This window comes from Ictidomys tridecemlineatus, chromosome 5 (assembly GCF_052094955.1).
Source record: "Ictidomys tridecemlineatus isolate mIctTri1 chromosome 5, mIctTri1.hap1, whole genome shotgun sequence".
NCBI lineage: Eukaryota > Metazoa > Chordata > Mammalia > Rodentia > Sciuridae > Ictidomys > Ictidomys tridecemlineatus.
The window spans coordinates 159,148,673-159,163,854 of NC_135481.1; the positions used below are offsets into that span (position 1 = coordinate 159,148,673).

The following is a 15,182-nucleotide window of genomic DNA, read 5'->3' on the forward strand; positions in this document are numbered from 1 at the left end:
CCCAGGGCAATAACAGGCATTTATTTAACTTTCTCAAACCCAAGAACAACTAATTGCTCTTATTACTTATCAAACATAGAAAAAATTTAATAGATTTTGTTAGTGTTCCCATAGCTACAAAGTTCTAAATAAAATTTTTATGTACAGCATCAGCTGACTGACACCAGAAGCAGTTACTAAACACCTATAGTGACAATTTCCACATGTCTGGCTACTTCTAGGGGTTATGTGGTATGCCATACTGTCAATGAAATGGTAAGTGTGCGCCATCTTTACAGATAGCAATGCTTACTCCAGGTTAAATAATCACATGTCTATGCAGTTAGTGTTCAATATAAGTTTTTCCCCTTAAATGAAATATATAGAGAACCCCAATATATAAAAGCAAGTTTTAGGAAATTGCATTGGCAGTGGTGACTGGCTAATATATATCCTCATTCTATATACATGCTGGAGAAATTACAGGTTACAGGAATATATGCAGTATGGGGATGAGGGGAGAACACACACAAATACAGAATTGTACAGAACAAGTATAAAGGTCTCTCTCAACTTTTACACCGCTGGGGATATGCCCCTTCTCTCCCTGTGAACCCTGGGGAAATGCTTAGCACATCAAGCCTCAATGCCTTCCAATCTCAATTCAAAGACTGGGCATTGTACCAGAAACACAGAAGTTCTACAAATGTGGTTACTAATCCTAATTGCCCTCTTTTCAGGTAAATAATAAGAGGAAGAATAGTTGAATTTCACATGCCAATATCTAGCTTTTTAAATCTTAAATTTTTCTGGCTTTTTAGTAACAACATGTTTTCTTTCTTTTTAAAATATTTTTTATAGTAGATGGACACAATACCTTTATTTTATTTTTATGTGGTGCTGAGGATTGAACTTAGTGCCTCACATGTGCTAGGCAATCACCCTACCAACTAAGATATAGCCCCAGCCCAACAACACATTTTCAACAAATTAATATTTCTTCTTGTGTTCAGGCCAACAACACATTTTCAATTAATATTTCTTCTTGTGTTCATATAGGTTTTAAGATTCAGTGATATCTCCTCTTTTAGAACAGTGACTAGCAATGAATCTATCTAAACAATGAGAAAGTATTTAATATTCCTGAAAGGTATACTATCCTGTTTTCTTTCTTTTCCAGTACTGGGGATTGAACCCAGTGGTGCTCTACCACTGAGTTATACCCCCAGCCCATATTTTTTATTTGGAAATAAGATTTTACTGTTACTCAAGCTATCCTTGAATTTGTGATTCTCCTGCCTCTGCCTCCCAAACAGACGGGATTACAGGTCTACACCACCGTAACCAACTCTAATCTGTTTTTTGAATATGGTGGTTCTTTTTCTTTTCTGCATATTCTTCTAGCCGAAGAAGCCACTTGGTCCAGTACTGGGAACAGAGCTCTGCGTCCATGAAATGTGGGTGGGCAGGGGATCCATCTTTGTAAGCTACCACAATCAGGCCACACTGAACCTAGAAAGAAACACAGGGTGATACCAGTATTTCTATATTAGGTCTAGAATTAGGTTTATTTTCTTCTTACTCCAGGGCAAATTCAATCAGTACTAAGCATAATAATTCTAATTCAGTTTCTAAGGTGGGTTGATCAAAGACTTCACCAGGACACATGGAACACAAAGATGACAGATAAAACACTAAAGAATGGTCTGTGATCATTAAATAACTATTCAAACAAATGCCCAGAATGAAAGGAAAAACAGTGATATTTAGGTGAGACAAGGATAAGAGACAGTTAGCAGTGGGATAAAAATAGGGTAAAAACCAAAACCAGTGAAGCAGCTGTAAATAAGCATTGAGCATATAAGTAAGTAGAGGTTCAGTGCCCTAACCTGAAAACTGTAGTTGGCATCATGGTTTACGGCACCCACATATGCCACAACTTGTAGAGGGTTGTCATATGTATTTTGGATAAAAGGCTTTGGTTTCTCTGATGTCTTCCAATCAATCACACACAACTTGCCCCTGAGGAGAAACCAAAGGAAGTCTTTGTAGGTAACAGTCCAAACTAAGAAGCTCTATTAGGTTAACTCTTCTGTACCATTTACTACTTAGTTTACCCAATGACCACTGTTTATATTCACCACTTTCCAAAACTAGTTTCACTTCTTTAGGATTAGAAAGGCATGATACAGCTGGGCACATGGTTCAGTGAAGAGCACTTTCCTAAGGTGCATGAGGTCTTGGCTTTGATCCTGAGCAATATAAACAAGAACCTCAGATGTGAACTACGTGGTCAAACTGAAACAAAACAAAACAAAACAAAAACCAACTTTTCTGCAGTTTAAGTTTCTAAACTTTCTTTGTTTTTATTTATTTTTATGTGGTGCTGAGGATTGAACCCAGGGCCTCGCATGTGCTAGGCAAGAGCACTCTGAGCCACAGTCCTTGCCCTAAGTTTCTAAACTTTCTTATAATTCCTTGGACTTATTTAATAGTTGACAGATGAATTAAAATGTGATTTGCTTCAAAATCTTCAGAATGAAACACAATATGTCAATAGTGAAGTCCCCATCATGAAAGATTATGTATCATGGCACTTCAAACATTTTCTTGCTCAAAAACCAAAGCTAGGGTTCAAATTCATTAACAATTTTTTTTAATTTTAATATTTATTTTTTATTTTTCGACAGACACAACATCTTTGTTTGTATGTGGTGATGAGGATCGAACCCGGGCCGCACACATGCGAGGCGAGTGCCCTGTCGCTTGAGCCACATCCCCAGCCCCTCATTAACAATTAATAGGCACTGATTCCTCTACTAAAAGTTTACATACAAGGAAGGGAGTCTGGGATATTGGGAAAATAAAAATTTCTTGCCATTTTTTTTCTTTTGGTACCAGGGATTGAACTCAGGAGGACTTGACCACTGAGCCACACCTCAGCCCTATTTTGTATTTTATTTAGAGAGAGGGTCTCACCGAGTTGCTAAGTGCCTTGCTGTTGCTGAGGCTGGCTTTGGGCTGGCAATCCTCCTGTCTCAGCCTCCTGAGTCACTGTGCCCAGCCCGCTATTTTTTTTTTTTTTCAAGGGAGGTGTCAGGTAACCAGTATACCCCTCTTCACTCCCCCAATCCTGGTGGGGGTCTTATTTATTTATTTTTGGTATTGAGGATTGAACCCAGGTATATTCACCACTGAGTTTCATCCCCATTCCTTTTATTTTTTGAGATAGAGTCTTGCTAAATTGCTTAGAGCCTTGCTAAATTGCTAAGGCTGGTCTCAAAATTGCTATGCTCCTTCCTGCCTCAGCCTTCCAAGTTACTGAAATTATAAGCATGCATCACTGTGCCCAGCCTGGTGGGCTCTTATATTACAATTATAGATATTAAAGGGATTGTAGTGGAGAGATATCATTGGTGCTATCTGTTCAATCTGTCTTTTAAAACTTCATTTCACAATCAGAAGTTTGGCTGGGTGCAGTGGCTCAAGCCTATAATTCTAGTAACTTGGTAGGCTGATGAAGGAAGATTGTAAATTCAAGTTCAACCTCAGCAACTTAGTGTACAAAAACAAATTTTGTACAAAGTATGTATGTTACTTTCGTGTCAATATAACGCTAGATAGCTACAACTTATGCAGACTTATATAAATAGAGCAGCACTTTCTTTCTTTTTGTTACCAGAGATTAAACCCAAGAGTGCTCAACCACTGAACTACATTCCCATCCCTTTTTTTTTTTTTAAAGAGAGAGTGAGAGAGGAGAGAGAGTGAGAGAGAGAGAGAATTTTTAATATTTATTTTTTAGTTCTCGGCGGACACAACATCTTTGTTGGTATGTGGTGCTGAGGATTGGTATGTGGTGCTGAGGATCGAACCTGGGCCGCACGCATGCCAGGCGAGCGCGCTACCGCTTGAGCCACATCCCCAGCCCTCCCAGCCCTTTTTATATTTTATTTTGAGACAGGGTTTCACTAGGTTGCTTATAGCCCTGCTAAACTGCTGAGGCTGGCTTTAAACCTGCCATCTTCCTGCTCCAGCCTCTTGAGCCGCTGAGGTTATAAAGGTGTGCCACCCTGCCTAGCTAGAGCAGCACTTTCTAAAATAAAATAAAATAGGAATGGGAATATAGCTCAGTTGGTAGAGTGTTTGCCTCACATGTACAAGGCCCTGAGTTCAATCTCTAGCACCACTAAAAAAATAAAATAAAATGTCAGATGCCTGAAGTCCTAGCAACTCGGAGGTGAGGAGGGAGCAAGTAAATTCAAGGTCAGCCTCAGCAATTCATAAGCAAGACACTATTTCAAATAAAAAATAAAAAAGAATGGGGGGATAGAGCTCAGCAGTAAAGTGCCCCTTGGGTGCTGTCCCCAGCATCATTAAATAAATAAATAAATAAATACATAAAATAAGATGCAAGCCATATATGTCATTTTAAACTTTTTAGTAGCTATGATTAAAAAAAGAAAAAAATAGGTATTTAGTATTTTATTTAACCCCAGATGTCTAAAATATTATCATTTCAGCATATAATTAATGTGAAAATGTTACTAATGGGGTGTTTTGCCTTGTTGTTGTTCTAAAGCATTGAAAACTAGTTTGTATATAGTCACAGCACACCTCAGTTTGTATTGCCCACTTTCAAATTCTATATAGCCATTTATGGGTAGTGACTACTCAATACAGGTCTAGAGATAATTTTATTGTCTTTATAGTTGTTATGTAACATTGCCAAGTCTGAGAATCTACCTAAATAAGAGAGCCCCAGTAACTCCATGAGGATGGTATTTCTAATTTTCACTTGAATAAATCAAAATGCCTCAAAAAAACGAAACAAAGAAAACCCCAACTTTCTGCCATGGACCACTGTTTATAGAAATGTACTATAATTATAGAACTTAACACTGGTTGGATATCTAGCCTTAACCAAAATGCTTAGGACATTAAGTATTTAAGATTTAAGCCACAGGCACATGCCTGTAATCCCAGTGACTTGGGAAACCACAAGTTCGAAGCTAGCCTTGGAGGCAACTGGGAGAGACCATCAGCAATCTGGTGAGATCCTGTCTCAAGATAAAAAGTAAGAATGGCTGGGGATGTAGCTCAGTGGTAAATTGCCCTGGGTTCAATCCCTAGTGCAAAAACAAAAATGAAAACCAAAAACTTCAGGTTTAGAATGTTTCAGATTTTAGACTATTTCACATTTCAGATGAGAGATGTTCAACCTGTAATGTGAAACATCTTAGTAGCATATCAAAGACTGTAAAAACATTGATGAAAGAAGATGAAGACGACACAAATAAAATTTAAGATATCCCACGTTCATGGATCGACAAAATACTATTAAAATGTCCTCACTTACCTAAAGCAACATACAGATTTAATGTAATCCTTAATAAAATTCCAATGTCACATTACATAGAAATAGAAAAAAAAATCCTAAAATATTAATTTGAACCTTCAATAGCCAAAGCAATTGAGCTAAAAGGACAAAGCCAGAGCATTGCACTTATTTTTTTGGTACCAGGTGTTGAACCCAGTGACCTTAACCACTGAGCCACATCCCTAGCCCCTTTTTTCATGTTTTATTTTGAAACAGGGTCTGGCTAAGTCCTTGGTGCCTTGTTAAATTTCTGAGGTTGGTCTTTTTTTTTTTTTTTTTTTTAAAGAGAGAGTGAGAGACAGAGGGGGACAGAGAGAGAGAGAATTTTAACATTTATTCATTTTTTCTTAGTTCTTGGCGGACACAACATCTTTGTTGGTATGTGGTGCTGCTGAGGATCGAACCCGGGCCGCACGCATGCTAGGCGAGCGCGCTACCGCTTGAGCCACATCCCCAGCCCTCTGAGGTTGGTCTTAAACTTGCAATCCTTTTGCCTTGGCCTCACAAGTTGCCTGGACTATATAAGTGTACCACTGTGCCCAGCACCACACTTCTTGATTTCAAATTAAAAATTATATGCTGGGCATGGTGACTAACACCTGTAATTCTAAAGACTCAGGATTGGAGTCAGGAGGATCTCAAATTCAAGGCCATTATCAGGAACTTAGTGAGACCCTTCTGAAAATAAAAAATAAAAAAGGTTGAGAATATAGCTCAGTGGTAAAGTACCATTGGGTTCAATCCCTAGTACCAAATAAATAAATAAATCAAGTTTAGTAATCAAAACAGCATGGTTCCAGCAAAAAGAAGAGACACACAGACCAATGGAACAGGACAGAGCCAGAAATAAATCCATGCATTTCAGTCAACTGATTTAAAAAAGCTGCCAAGAACACAATAGGGAAAGGACAGTATCTTCAATAAATGTTTAAAAAATGGATATCCACTTGCAGAAAAACGAATCTGCATCCTTATCTCACACCATATACAACAACTGACTGAAAATTAAACACCTAATTATAAGACCTGAAAGTATAAAACTTTCAGGGGAAAAGTTCTACAACATTCGTCTGGGCAATGATTTTTTTAATATAACCCCAAAAGCACAAGTAACAAAAGCAAAAATGACAAATGGGATTATATAAAATTGAAAAGCTTCTACTCGGCACAGGAAACAATATAGTGAATAGAAAAACCATAGAATAGGAGAAAATATTTATAAACAATACATGTAATAAGGAGCTATTATCCAAAATATATAAGAATTCAACTCAATAACAAGAAAACAAATAACTCCATTTAAAAATTGGGCAAAGAAGCCAGGCATGATGGTGCACGCCTCTAATCCCAGTGACTTGGGAGGCTGAGGCAGGAGAATCACAAGTTCAATGTTAGCCTCAGCAATTTAGTGAGATCCTGTTTCAAAAGAAAAAAATAAAATGGACTGGGAATGTAGCTTAGTGGTATAGCGCCCTGAGTGAAACTCCCAGTACTCCCCCTGCCAAAAGAATTTTTTTTTAAAATATTTTTTTCTTGTCAATGTACCTTTATTTTGTTTATTTTTTATGTGGTGCTGAGGATTGAACCCAGTGTCTCATACATGCTAGGCAAGCACTCTACCATTGAATCACCACCCCAAACACTGCCAAAAGAATTAAAAAAAAAATTTTTTTTTGGCGTGTGTGGTGATGCTGGAGGTTAAACCCAGGGCCTGATGCATGCATGCTAAGTATATATGCTATCACTGAGTTACATACCCAGCCCTGTCTTTTTTTTTTTAAGTTAAATTTTAACTAGAGCTCTATGGGCTATACACACAGATATCGCCCCCACTCCCCATCCTATTATCATTGCTCACATGCTTTATTTGGAATAAGGGTGCCTGCAGGTTATAGCTACTCTTGGAATCTGGACTAACTTGGAAAAAACAGAAACAGCAGAAATTTTAAAACGGCAGGAAGCTTCAGTAAGTTTAGAATTCTTCCTATCATGTCAACAACTCAACAGGAAGAGAGTTGATTTTCAGGGCCAACAGGTCATGGTACTAGGTTTAGGAAAACAGGAAAAAAGAAAAATCCCCAAAATAAAAAAAATTGAGAAAAAAGGAAATGTAAGAATCAAACTGGATCTTATGCTGGTATCCTGTTTGGAGAGAGGAGAAAAAGGAAAGGCTGGAAGGCACCATGCTGGGGATATTGAAAACTAGACTTTTTTTTCCAGCAGTTTGATTATAGAATACTGATTATCAAGGACTATGCACCTTTCCTTTCTGTATCTGTTATATCTCCTTCCCTGCACCCAATACTTTCACCTATAATATAGGTTTGATTTTAAAGAGGCAATGCCACAACACCTATAGGTATCCCTTGAAGTAGGGGTAAAGAAGAAAAAGTAAGCTGGGTGCACGCCTAAAATCCCAGTAAGTTGGGAGCCTGAGGAAAGACTGCATGTTCAAGGCCAGCCTGGGCAATTTAGCAAGATGGTCTCAAAATAAAAATGAGCTGGGAATATAGTTCAGTGATTAAGTACCCCTGGGATCAATGCTCAGTACCAAAAAATAAAAATAAAAATAAAAAAACAGGAAAAGAAGTATCTCTTGACAGGCACCATCTGTCCTACCTGACATTCACTCACCACCACACTGTGACAGAAACAATTTCATACTTACTGATACTCAGCCACACAGTCCAGTAGACCTACATACTTTAAGGTCTCATGCTGAACAGCGCTTTCAAGAGCCCGCACTCCACTGACATCTTTCAGGATATGTTGGATGCTTTCGATGTAGCCACATTTGAGGAGTTTTTCATCTCTCTCTTTTATGCTCCCCTGGGGTGAAAGTATGCTTTCCAAGGCTTCATGGAACTGTTTCCCTTGTAAAAAGATGTCTGAAAGAAAAATCAAGGAAAAAGAAGGAAAAAAAAGATACAAACAAAAACAAAGCTAATACTAAAAACCAATGCTATAGACATCATAAAACTAAAAGTCACATGAAAGTTGCCAGGCATGGTGGCATAGTCCTGTAATGCCAGCGAATGGGGGAGGGCTGAGGCAGGAGGATCACAAATTGGAGGCTAGCCTCAATAATTTAGAACCTTATTCAAAATAAAAAAATAAAAATGACTGGGAATATAGCTCAATGGTAAAGCACCCATGATATTGGTTAAATCCCCAGTACCAAAACCCAAAATCCCCCAAAACAACAAGAACAAAAACACACAACCCATAAAAGTTACCTTTAAAAGGCAACCCCAGCAGGGCACAGTGGCATAGGCCTATAATCCCAGTGACTCAGGAGGCTGAGGCAGGAGGATTACAAATTTGAGGCCAACCTTAGACATTTAGTGAGGCCCTAAACTTAGCAAGACCTTGTCTTAAAAAAAAAAAAAAATTAAAAAGGACTGGGGAAGTAGTTTAGTGAAATACTCCAGTACCAATTAAAAAAAAAAAAAAAAAGAAAGAAAGAAAGAAAAAGAGAGAAAGGGGCAACCCCTATGATACAAAATTTAGCTTCTGGTGGATCCTAAGAAGGTACTTTCAAAAACCAAAGGGATCAGATCTGTTTAGAAATGAAACACATTTAAATGAAACATTTCTAGTAGAATTAAGCCAAAGCTAAAACTGAAGATCTGGGGGTGGCTTGGGGGGCTTAAGGACCACATCTAATTTGTGGTACTGTCTGTATAAGTACCCAATTTAAAGAGTTTTAACTGGTTGTAATAAAAACCATTAGAAATTTAGGGCACTATGCTTCTGGTTAGTTCTTTTTACAACTAAAACTTAAGATAGGCATAGATTAAAAATATTTAATTGGATGGGGAGGTGAGAAGAATATGTGGCATTCTTCCTCTACACTTATTTATTTTTTTAGTACCAGAATCTGCTCTTTTTAATTCACCCCAAGCAAAGAAAGAACACCATTCAGATACACACAACAATTAGTAGGAGATAATACATGCTTGGAGACAGACCCTCATAAAAGGAGAAAAACAATCTCATCCAATAGGTAAAATTAAACCATATTAAGTTTTTCAAGTTTGTTTTGCACTACTGGGGATTAAACTTAGGGTCTCACATATGCTTGGCAAGTGCTCTATCCCAGCCCTTGTCAAGTATTTTTATGAAGACTTTGAAAGTTGAATTCTACCACTGGCAAAAAAAAATGGCATTGCTTCTAGGAAATTACTTGGAGAATTAAAGATGAATTCAACTTAGTAAATAAATTATTCTATTCTACATATACTTTGCTCAATTTGGATTATTAGCCCATAGAAGGCTTACAAAAAATTTAAGACTGATGGAATTAAAACCTAAAGAATAGAGATATGGTATTTATCTAGCTTAATGAATCAGAAGATAAACATGTCAAAAACAGGAAGAGGGCTAAGGGGCGTAGGTCAGTGATAGAGTGCTTGCTCAGCATATGTGAAGTGGCTGGTATTCCCCAGCAACATACATAAGAAAATGTTGCTTTATCTACTGCCATGCAAACAGGCAATTCATTCTTTGCTGCCGACCTGAACTGTGGCTAGATTCTTCAATATATGTAACCTCACAAAGGAAATCTAGACTTCAGAGTCCCTTAGAGTATGTGGCTCAGAACATCAAACTGACTCAGTTTATAAATTTGGTCTGAGATGAGGTCATGAATTCAATCCCTGGCACCAGGAAAAAAAAAAATTCAAGAATAGATTATAGGTATCATCAAGTCAGAGTATTTATTCAATAAAGGAATGCAAGTGAAATGTTTTAAGTCTCAGTACAAGTGCATTTAAAAAGAAATCACGCATCGTCAATATTCTGATGCTAGAACTGGCAGGATAGTTGATATTTTAGGATTAAAAAAAAATTAGTGTTGACTGGAGGGTGTTGTTGTGGTAAAGTGCTTGCCCAGAACATGTGAAGAGTACCACTAAAACAAAACAAAAACAAATGAGTGCAACAAAAAATAAATAAATTAGAATAAACTTCAGCCTTTTTCATCATGATCAACACTTAAATCTGAGTATAACAGACTTTCTCATCCTCACCCTTCTTTTAAAAAGTGAACTGATACTTGGAAATTGCTCAAGTGTTTGGAAGAAGGTGAGCCTCTGGGCATATCCCTATGCTTTGGGCTTTGGATGACTAAAGAGAATTTATCAATCCAGTAGTATTCAGATTGCCTCTCTAGACCCAGTAATCAATTTAGTGACTTTTCTCCTTCCTTCTTTTTTTCTCTTTCTTGACATGACACTAATCTGTATGTGATTGTCCCTATTTTCTTAAAGAGTGAATTGAAGGTTGATCCAGAGTTAATAGAAAAACACAGCAGAAAGCTCATCTAGATCAACAAAGTTGACCCTGAAATGCGCCAGGGGTTACAGGGGCACATTTGCAATCCAAAGAGAAATTCCTTTCCTTTACCTAGGGGGCCACCAGTGCATTTCCTTACTCTGTGCCAAGAGCTGCAGACCCTAGGCTCCCATGTGACCCAGCAGATTTCTCCCTTTACAATTCTTAAATTACCAGTAATTTCAGATTCCTGAAAGTTGTTTAAGGAAAATCAAAACAATTCCTCATGAGGAACATAAATTCTAGTGGTACAAATACAAAACTTAGGTCATTAGAAGAGTTTTTTGGTACTGATTTAGAAAGCGGAGAATAATTTCATGGTTATCCCTAGTTACCCATTTTAAGAAGGCAGCCCCTGAGCCTGGCATGCTGGTACATGCCTTTAATCCTAGAAACTTGGGAGGCTGAGGCAGGAGCATTACAAGTTCAAAGCTAGCCTCAGCAAAAACAAGGCGCTAAACAACTCAGTGAGACCCTGTCTCTAAATAGGGCTGGGGATGTGGCTCAGTGGTGTAGCCCTAAGTTCAATCTCCAGTTCCCCTGAAAAAAAAAAAGGTTGGGGATGTAGTTTAGTTGTAAAGCGCCCCTGAGTTCAATCCCCAGTACCACACACCAAAAAAAAAAAAAAAAAAAAAAAAAAGCTGGGTCATGGCAATAGCCTCTGCATATAATTCTTGCCCTATACAGCTAAGGAATATTAAAAGGGGGTAAGGCCTTGACCAGGTACTGTACATACTTAATTTTCTTTAAAATGTGTGCATGGTTACATCATATTTTCTAAAATGCTTGAGAATAAGTACACTACTTTTATTTTTACCTTTTCAGTACTAGGGACTGAACCCAGGTGTACTCCATCCCTGAGCCTCATCCTCCAGCCCTTTTTATTTGGAGACTTAGAGGTCTCCCTAAATACTGAGGTCAGTCTTGTGATCCTCCTTCTTCAGCTTCTTGAGTTGCTGGAATCACAAATGCCACTATGTTATATTATAAACACCATAGTGCCCCTATGTCTAGTAAGCACACTACTTTTAAAACAAAAAGAAAAGCGCTCATGTACCACTAGGGGTATATGTACTGATCTTAAGGAAGCATGGGCTAAGGAATGTCTATGTAAAATTTAGTTTGAACAAAACATACACGCAAATCTTGCCACTGAGCTAACTCCCTAGCCCCACTTTTAAAAAATTAACTAATTATTTTTTTGGTGGTGCTGGGGATAAAAACCAGGATCTTATGCATACTTTTTTTTCATTTTATTTTGATAGGGTGTTTTATTAATTTGGTGAAGCTGGCCTTAAATTTGTAATCCTCCAGCCTCAGTTTCCGAAGTACCTGGGATCACAGTGGGTACCAAGACTGTCCTCATGGGACCAGCTAATTGGCTTAAACAAATCATGTGTTTTTGAATGGAAGCTATTCTTACCCATCTAAGAAATTTAGGACTTGAAAGCTAAAGTTAATTTACTTTTAGTTCCTAATCAAGAATATCTGAATAATGGGCCATGTGTTCTGGCTTATTGCCAGGATCTTTAAATTTACCAGTTTACACTTGATCTACTGAACAGGTATTTATTTGATTCTGATGCCTACCAAATGAGAATTTTATTATCAAGTGACTTTTTTTTCCATAATTAGGGAAAATAACCAATTCTGATATAGTTTGTAGCTTATAAAACAAATTAATTTTATGTTCATGTAGTCAAATTATTGATCTCTGTGCTTCAGTTTCATCTATGAAATGGGGAACTAGTTTATGTTTCACAGGATTGTCATGAGGATTGCATTAATACATATGAAGTGCTATTTTATGCTAATTAAATAAATAGTTCCTCACTAGTAAGGTTAAAAATGCTTAATTCTGCCAGGTAAAGTCGTATATACCTCTAACCCAGTAACTTAAGAGGCTGAGATGGCAAGTTAGAGGACAGACTCAGCAACGAAGCAAGATCCTATCTCAAAATTAAAAAAATAAAAATAAAGAGGGTTGAAACTGTAGCCCAGTGGTAGGGAATCCCTGGATTCAATCCTTACTACCCCACCCCCACCAATAGAAACCATCTTGGGTTCTTTTGATACCAATACTTTCTCTATATTCTAAAAATTATAGAACCAGAATTAAGAGAATTACTTGAGGTGTATTGTGCAAAGCCATCTTCTCCCAGCTCCAGAATCATTCGCTGTTTCCACCTCTCCAAATAGAAAACCTGTTGTGATGTCATGGTCTGCTGAAGTACCCGTGTCACACTTGGTATCATATTCCTTTGCAAAGGGATTTTCAAAGGCATTGAAGAATCATTTGGATCAGAAGAGTCATTTCTCTCTGGATTGAAGATGGGAAACCAGTTTCGTGGGACTCTTGCCCCCTTATCTTGCTTTGAGAGTTTATGTTTACTCACGGGTCCATAGAGTAAACAATCTTCCTCAAACAATGATTCTGGAGTCTGGGCAAGGCCTCTGAATGACAAAACAGACCTTACTAAACTAGAGTATTTTGTTTGGTCCACTTCTTCATAAGGGTTTTTTTTCTTCCGGCCACATGAATAAAGGGAAGTGGAGAAATTCACAAGGGGAGCTGGCTCTACAGAAAACCCCTTTAAACTTCTGAGGTGCCTGCAAATGGTCTGAAATGCCTTCATCTTTAATTTTTTTTTCACTTCTATCTCTGCAATGTCGAGAACCTTTTTTATTTTGTATTCCTATTAAAAAGAAAAGTGGTGTTAGATACCAGACCTATAACATATTTGAACCACCAGTGAAAGCTGCATCGGAATCACGTTGCATATCTAACTGTATTTAGTAAACCTTTTCGACGTGTTTGCAGAAAGCTATTTCCCATGCAAGAATCAAACCCAGAAAGACTAGCACTTATTAAATGCCAACTAGTAGATAGTTTGGGCAAGACGCCCCTAATCTTTAATCTTAAGAGATGCAACGCTCAGGAAGGAAGGTTTTCCTGGGAGACCGCAAAATAGAACGATGGGAAGCATCCTGCAAAAGCCGCGAGTCGTAGTTATGGATCTCTAAATATCAGGTTTTTTTGTTAAATATACGGATATTTCTTATTTAATCCTCACACACTCTAGAGTGGGCATTATAGTGATCCCGTTTTACGGACGTGAAATTCGAACTTCTGAAAGGTGGCCTTGTCACAGGTTGGAGCTAGTAAGCCGCGGTCAGCAGGGCCCGCCGACCTATCCTGACAACGTGGTCTCCCGCTCCACAGCAGGTGCAGACCCACGGCGGGGACAGAGCGGCTGTGGGCCGTGTGGGGATAATGTGGCTCAGGGAAGAGTTACAACTGAAACAGAACGTCAGCCTACAGCAGGGTTAGTACCTTGGACGCCACCACGCTTTGTTAACTCCCAGGGCGCCAACACCTTCTCGTGAATCCTAATTTTATCAGTCCCGCGCTTTGGCCTGGAGTCAAGCCCCGCCCCAGGCAAGACTGCCCCGTCATGCACTGCGGCGCTCACGCCCCACCCCCTGTCCTTTCTCAAGCCTCCATAGGCAAGCAACCCATAGGGAGTCCCACCCCTCGTGCTGAAGCGCGGGCACCTCCAAATCTCGTACTTTCTCTCTCACGAGATCTTGCATACGTCACCTCTCGTCGCCATCTTGGACTCGGGCTGAGCAATAAATTGCTTGGTACAGGTGCGTGGTCTCTCTGTCGAAGCGTGCCTCGCAGGAAGAGGGTCAGTGGCTCCGCTCCGCGTCGCAGTCCTCGGGTCAGCGTTCTCCGCGTGGTGCGGAGCGAGGGTAGGCCCCGCATTACTTCTTTGCCCGGCTCCAAGATGGACGGCAGCCGGGACGGGGAGGCCGCTCTAGGGGAGCACGTGGCGCGCCGTTTGCCTGCTCCCGGGGCTGCTGGGATGGTGGCGGAGTCCCAAGGCCTCCTGCCGCCGTCGGGCAGGGAGGCTAGCGGAGGCGGGGCCGCGGTCGCCCCTGAGAGGCGCCCCGGCGGTGGTGGCCCAGCCTCTTCTTTCCTCGCACAGCCAGGCGGCCCCTGCTCTAGGCCCGCGTCGCCATGGCCGCGGTTCCCGAGTTGCTGCAGCAGCAGGAGGAGGACCGTAACAAGGTGAGGTCCTCCCCTCAGTCTCCAGGACGGGAGGCCCAGTCGACCTCCCGGAGCCTTGTTCTTTTCTCCACCCTCTCCCAGGGGCCTGGCTGCTCTTGGACCCCAACCCCCCCCCCTCCCAGTACCGTAACACATTCGAGATCTGGTGCCCCTTTTGTGCTCTGTTCCATCTGAAGACTGTCCGGGGTCATCCCGGTGACCCCCGATTCTCCCACTGGGGAGAGGACCACACATGCTGGAAGGACCCTACTTAGGAATCACTCCTCCACTGCCTGATACCGATACCGAGTGGTCTCTTGGCCAGTCTCCTTGACTAATTCTCGAAAACCCCAGAATGTGTTTTAATATTAGAAGTTCATAAAACTTCCGTTGGTTTCCATTGGTGACTGGAAGGTGGACGTGAAATTTACTCAT

The 15,182-nt window shown here is 39.9% G+C and overlaps 2 protein-coding genes across 7 annotated transcripts in view; one reads left to right on the forward strand and one right to left on the reverse strand.

Annotated features, from left to right (window-relative positions):
- On the reverse strand, positions 1 to 14,419 carry Mgme1 (mitochondrial genome maintenance exonuclease 1). Of its 3 annotated transcripts, none has more exons than XM_040274285.2 (5): positions 14,264 to 14,419; positions 12,822 to 13,389; positions 8,028 to 8,247; positions 1,869 to 2,001; positions 1 to 1,491 (listed from the first exon to the last, which is right to left on the reverse strand). In XM_040274285.2, the coding sequence occupies exons 1-5, from the start codon at positions 14,285 to 14,287 to the stop codon at positions 1,330 to 1,332; spliced, it is 1,107 nt and encodes a 368-aa protein (XP_040130219.1). In that variant the 5' UTR covers positions 14,288 to 14,419; the 3' UTR covers positions 1 to 1,329. The 3 variants fall into 3 exon arrangements, with proteins under 3 accessions (XP_040130219.1, XP_013211900.1, XP_077907487.1); XM_013356446.4 differs by lacking the exon at positions 14,264 to 14,419 and adding an exon at positions 14,028 to 14,149; XM_078051361.1 differs by lacking the exon at positions 14,264 to 14,419 and adding an exon at positions 14,028 to 14,127 and having other exon boundaries at positions 12,822 to 13,147.
- Positions 14,291 to 15,182, forward strand: part of Snx5 (sorting nexin 5) — a 23,362-nt gene continuing 22,470 nt past the window's right edge. The window contains exons 1-2 of one of the 4 annotated variants that reach the window (XM_078051356.1): positions 14,291 to 14,449; positions 14,686 to 14,768. In XM_078051356.1, coding sequence (XP_077907482.1) covers positions 14,718 to 14,768 — 51 coding nt within the window. In that variant the 5' untranslated portion in view covers positions 14,291 to 14,449; positions 14,686 to 14,717. Of the gene's footprint in view, positions 14,450 to 14,476; positions 14,769 to 15,182 lie in introns of those variants that run through there. The other 3 variants (XM_078051357.1, XM_078051358.1, XM_078051355.1) reach the window with 3 other exon arrangements.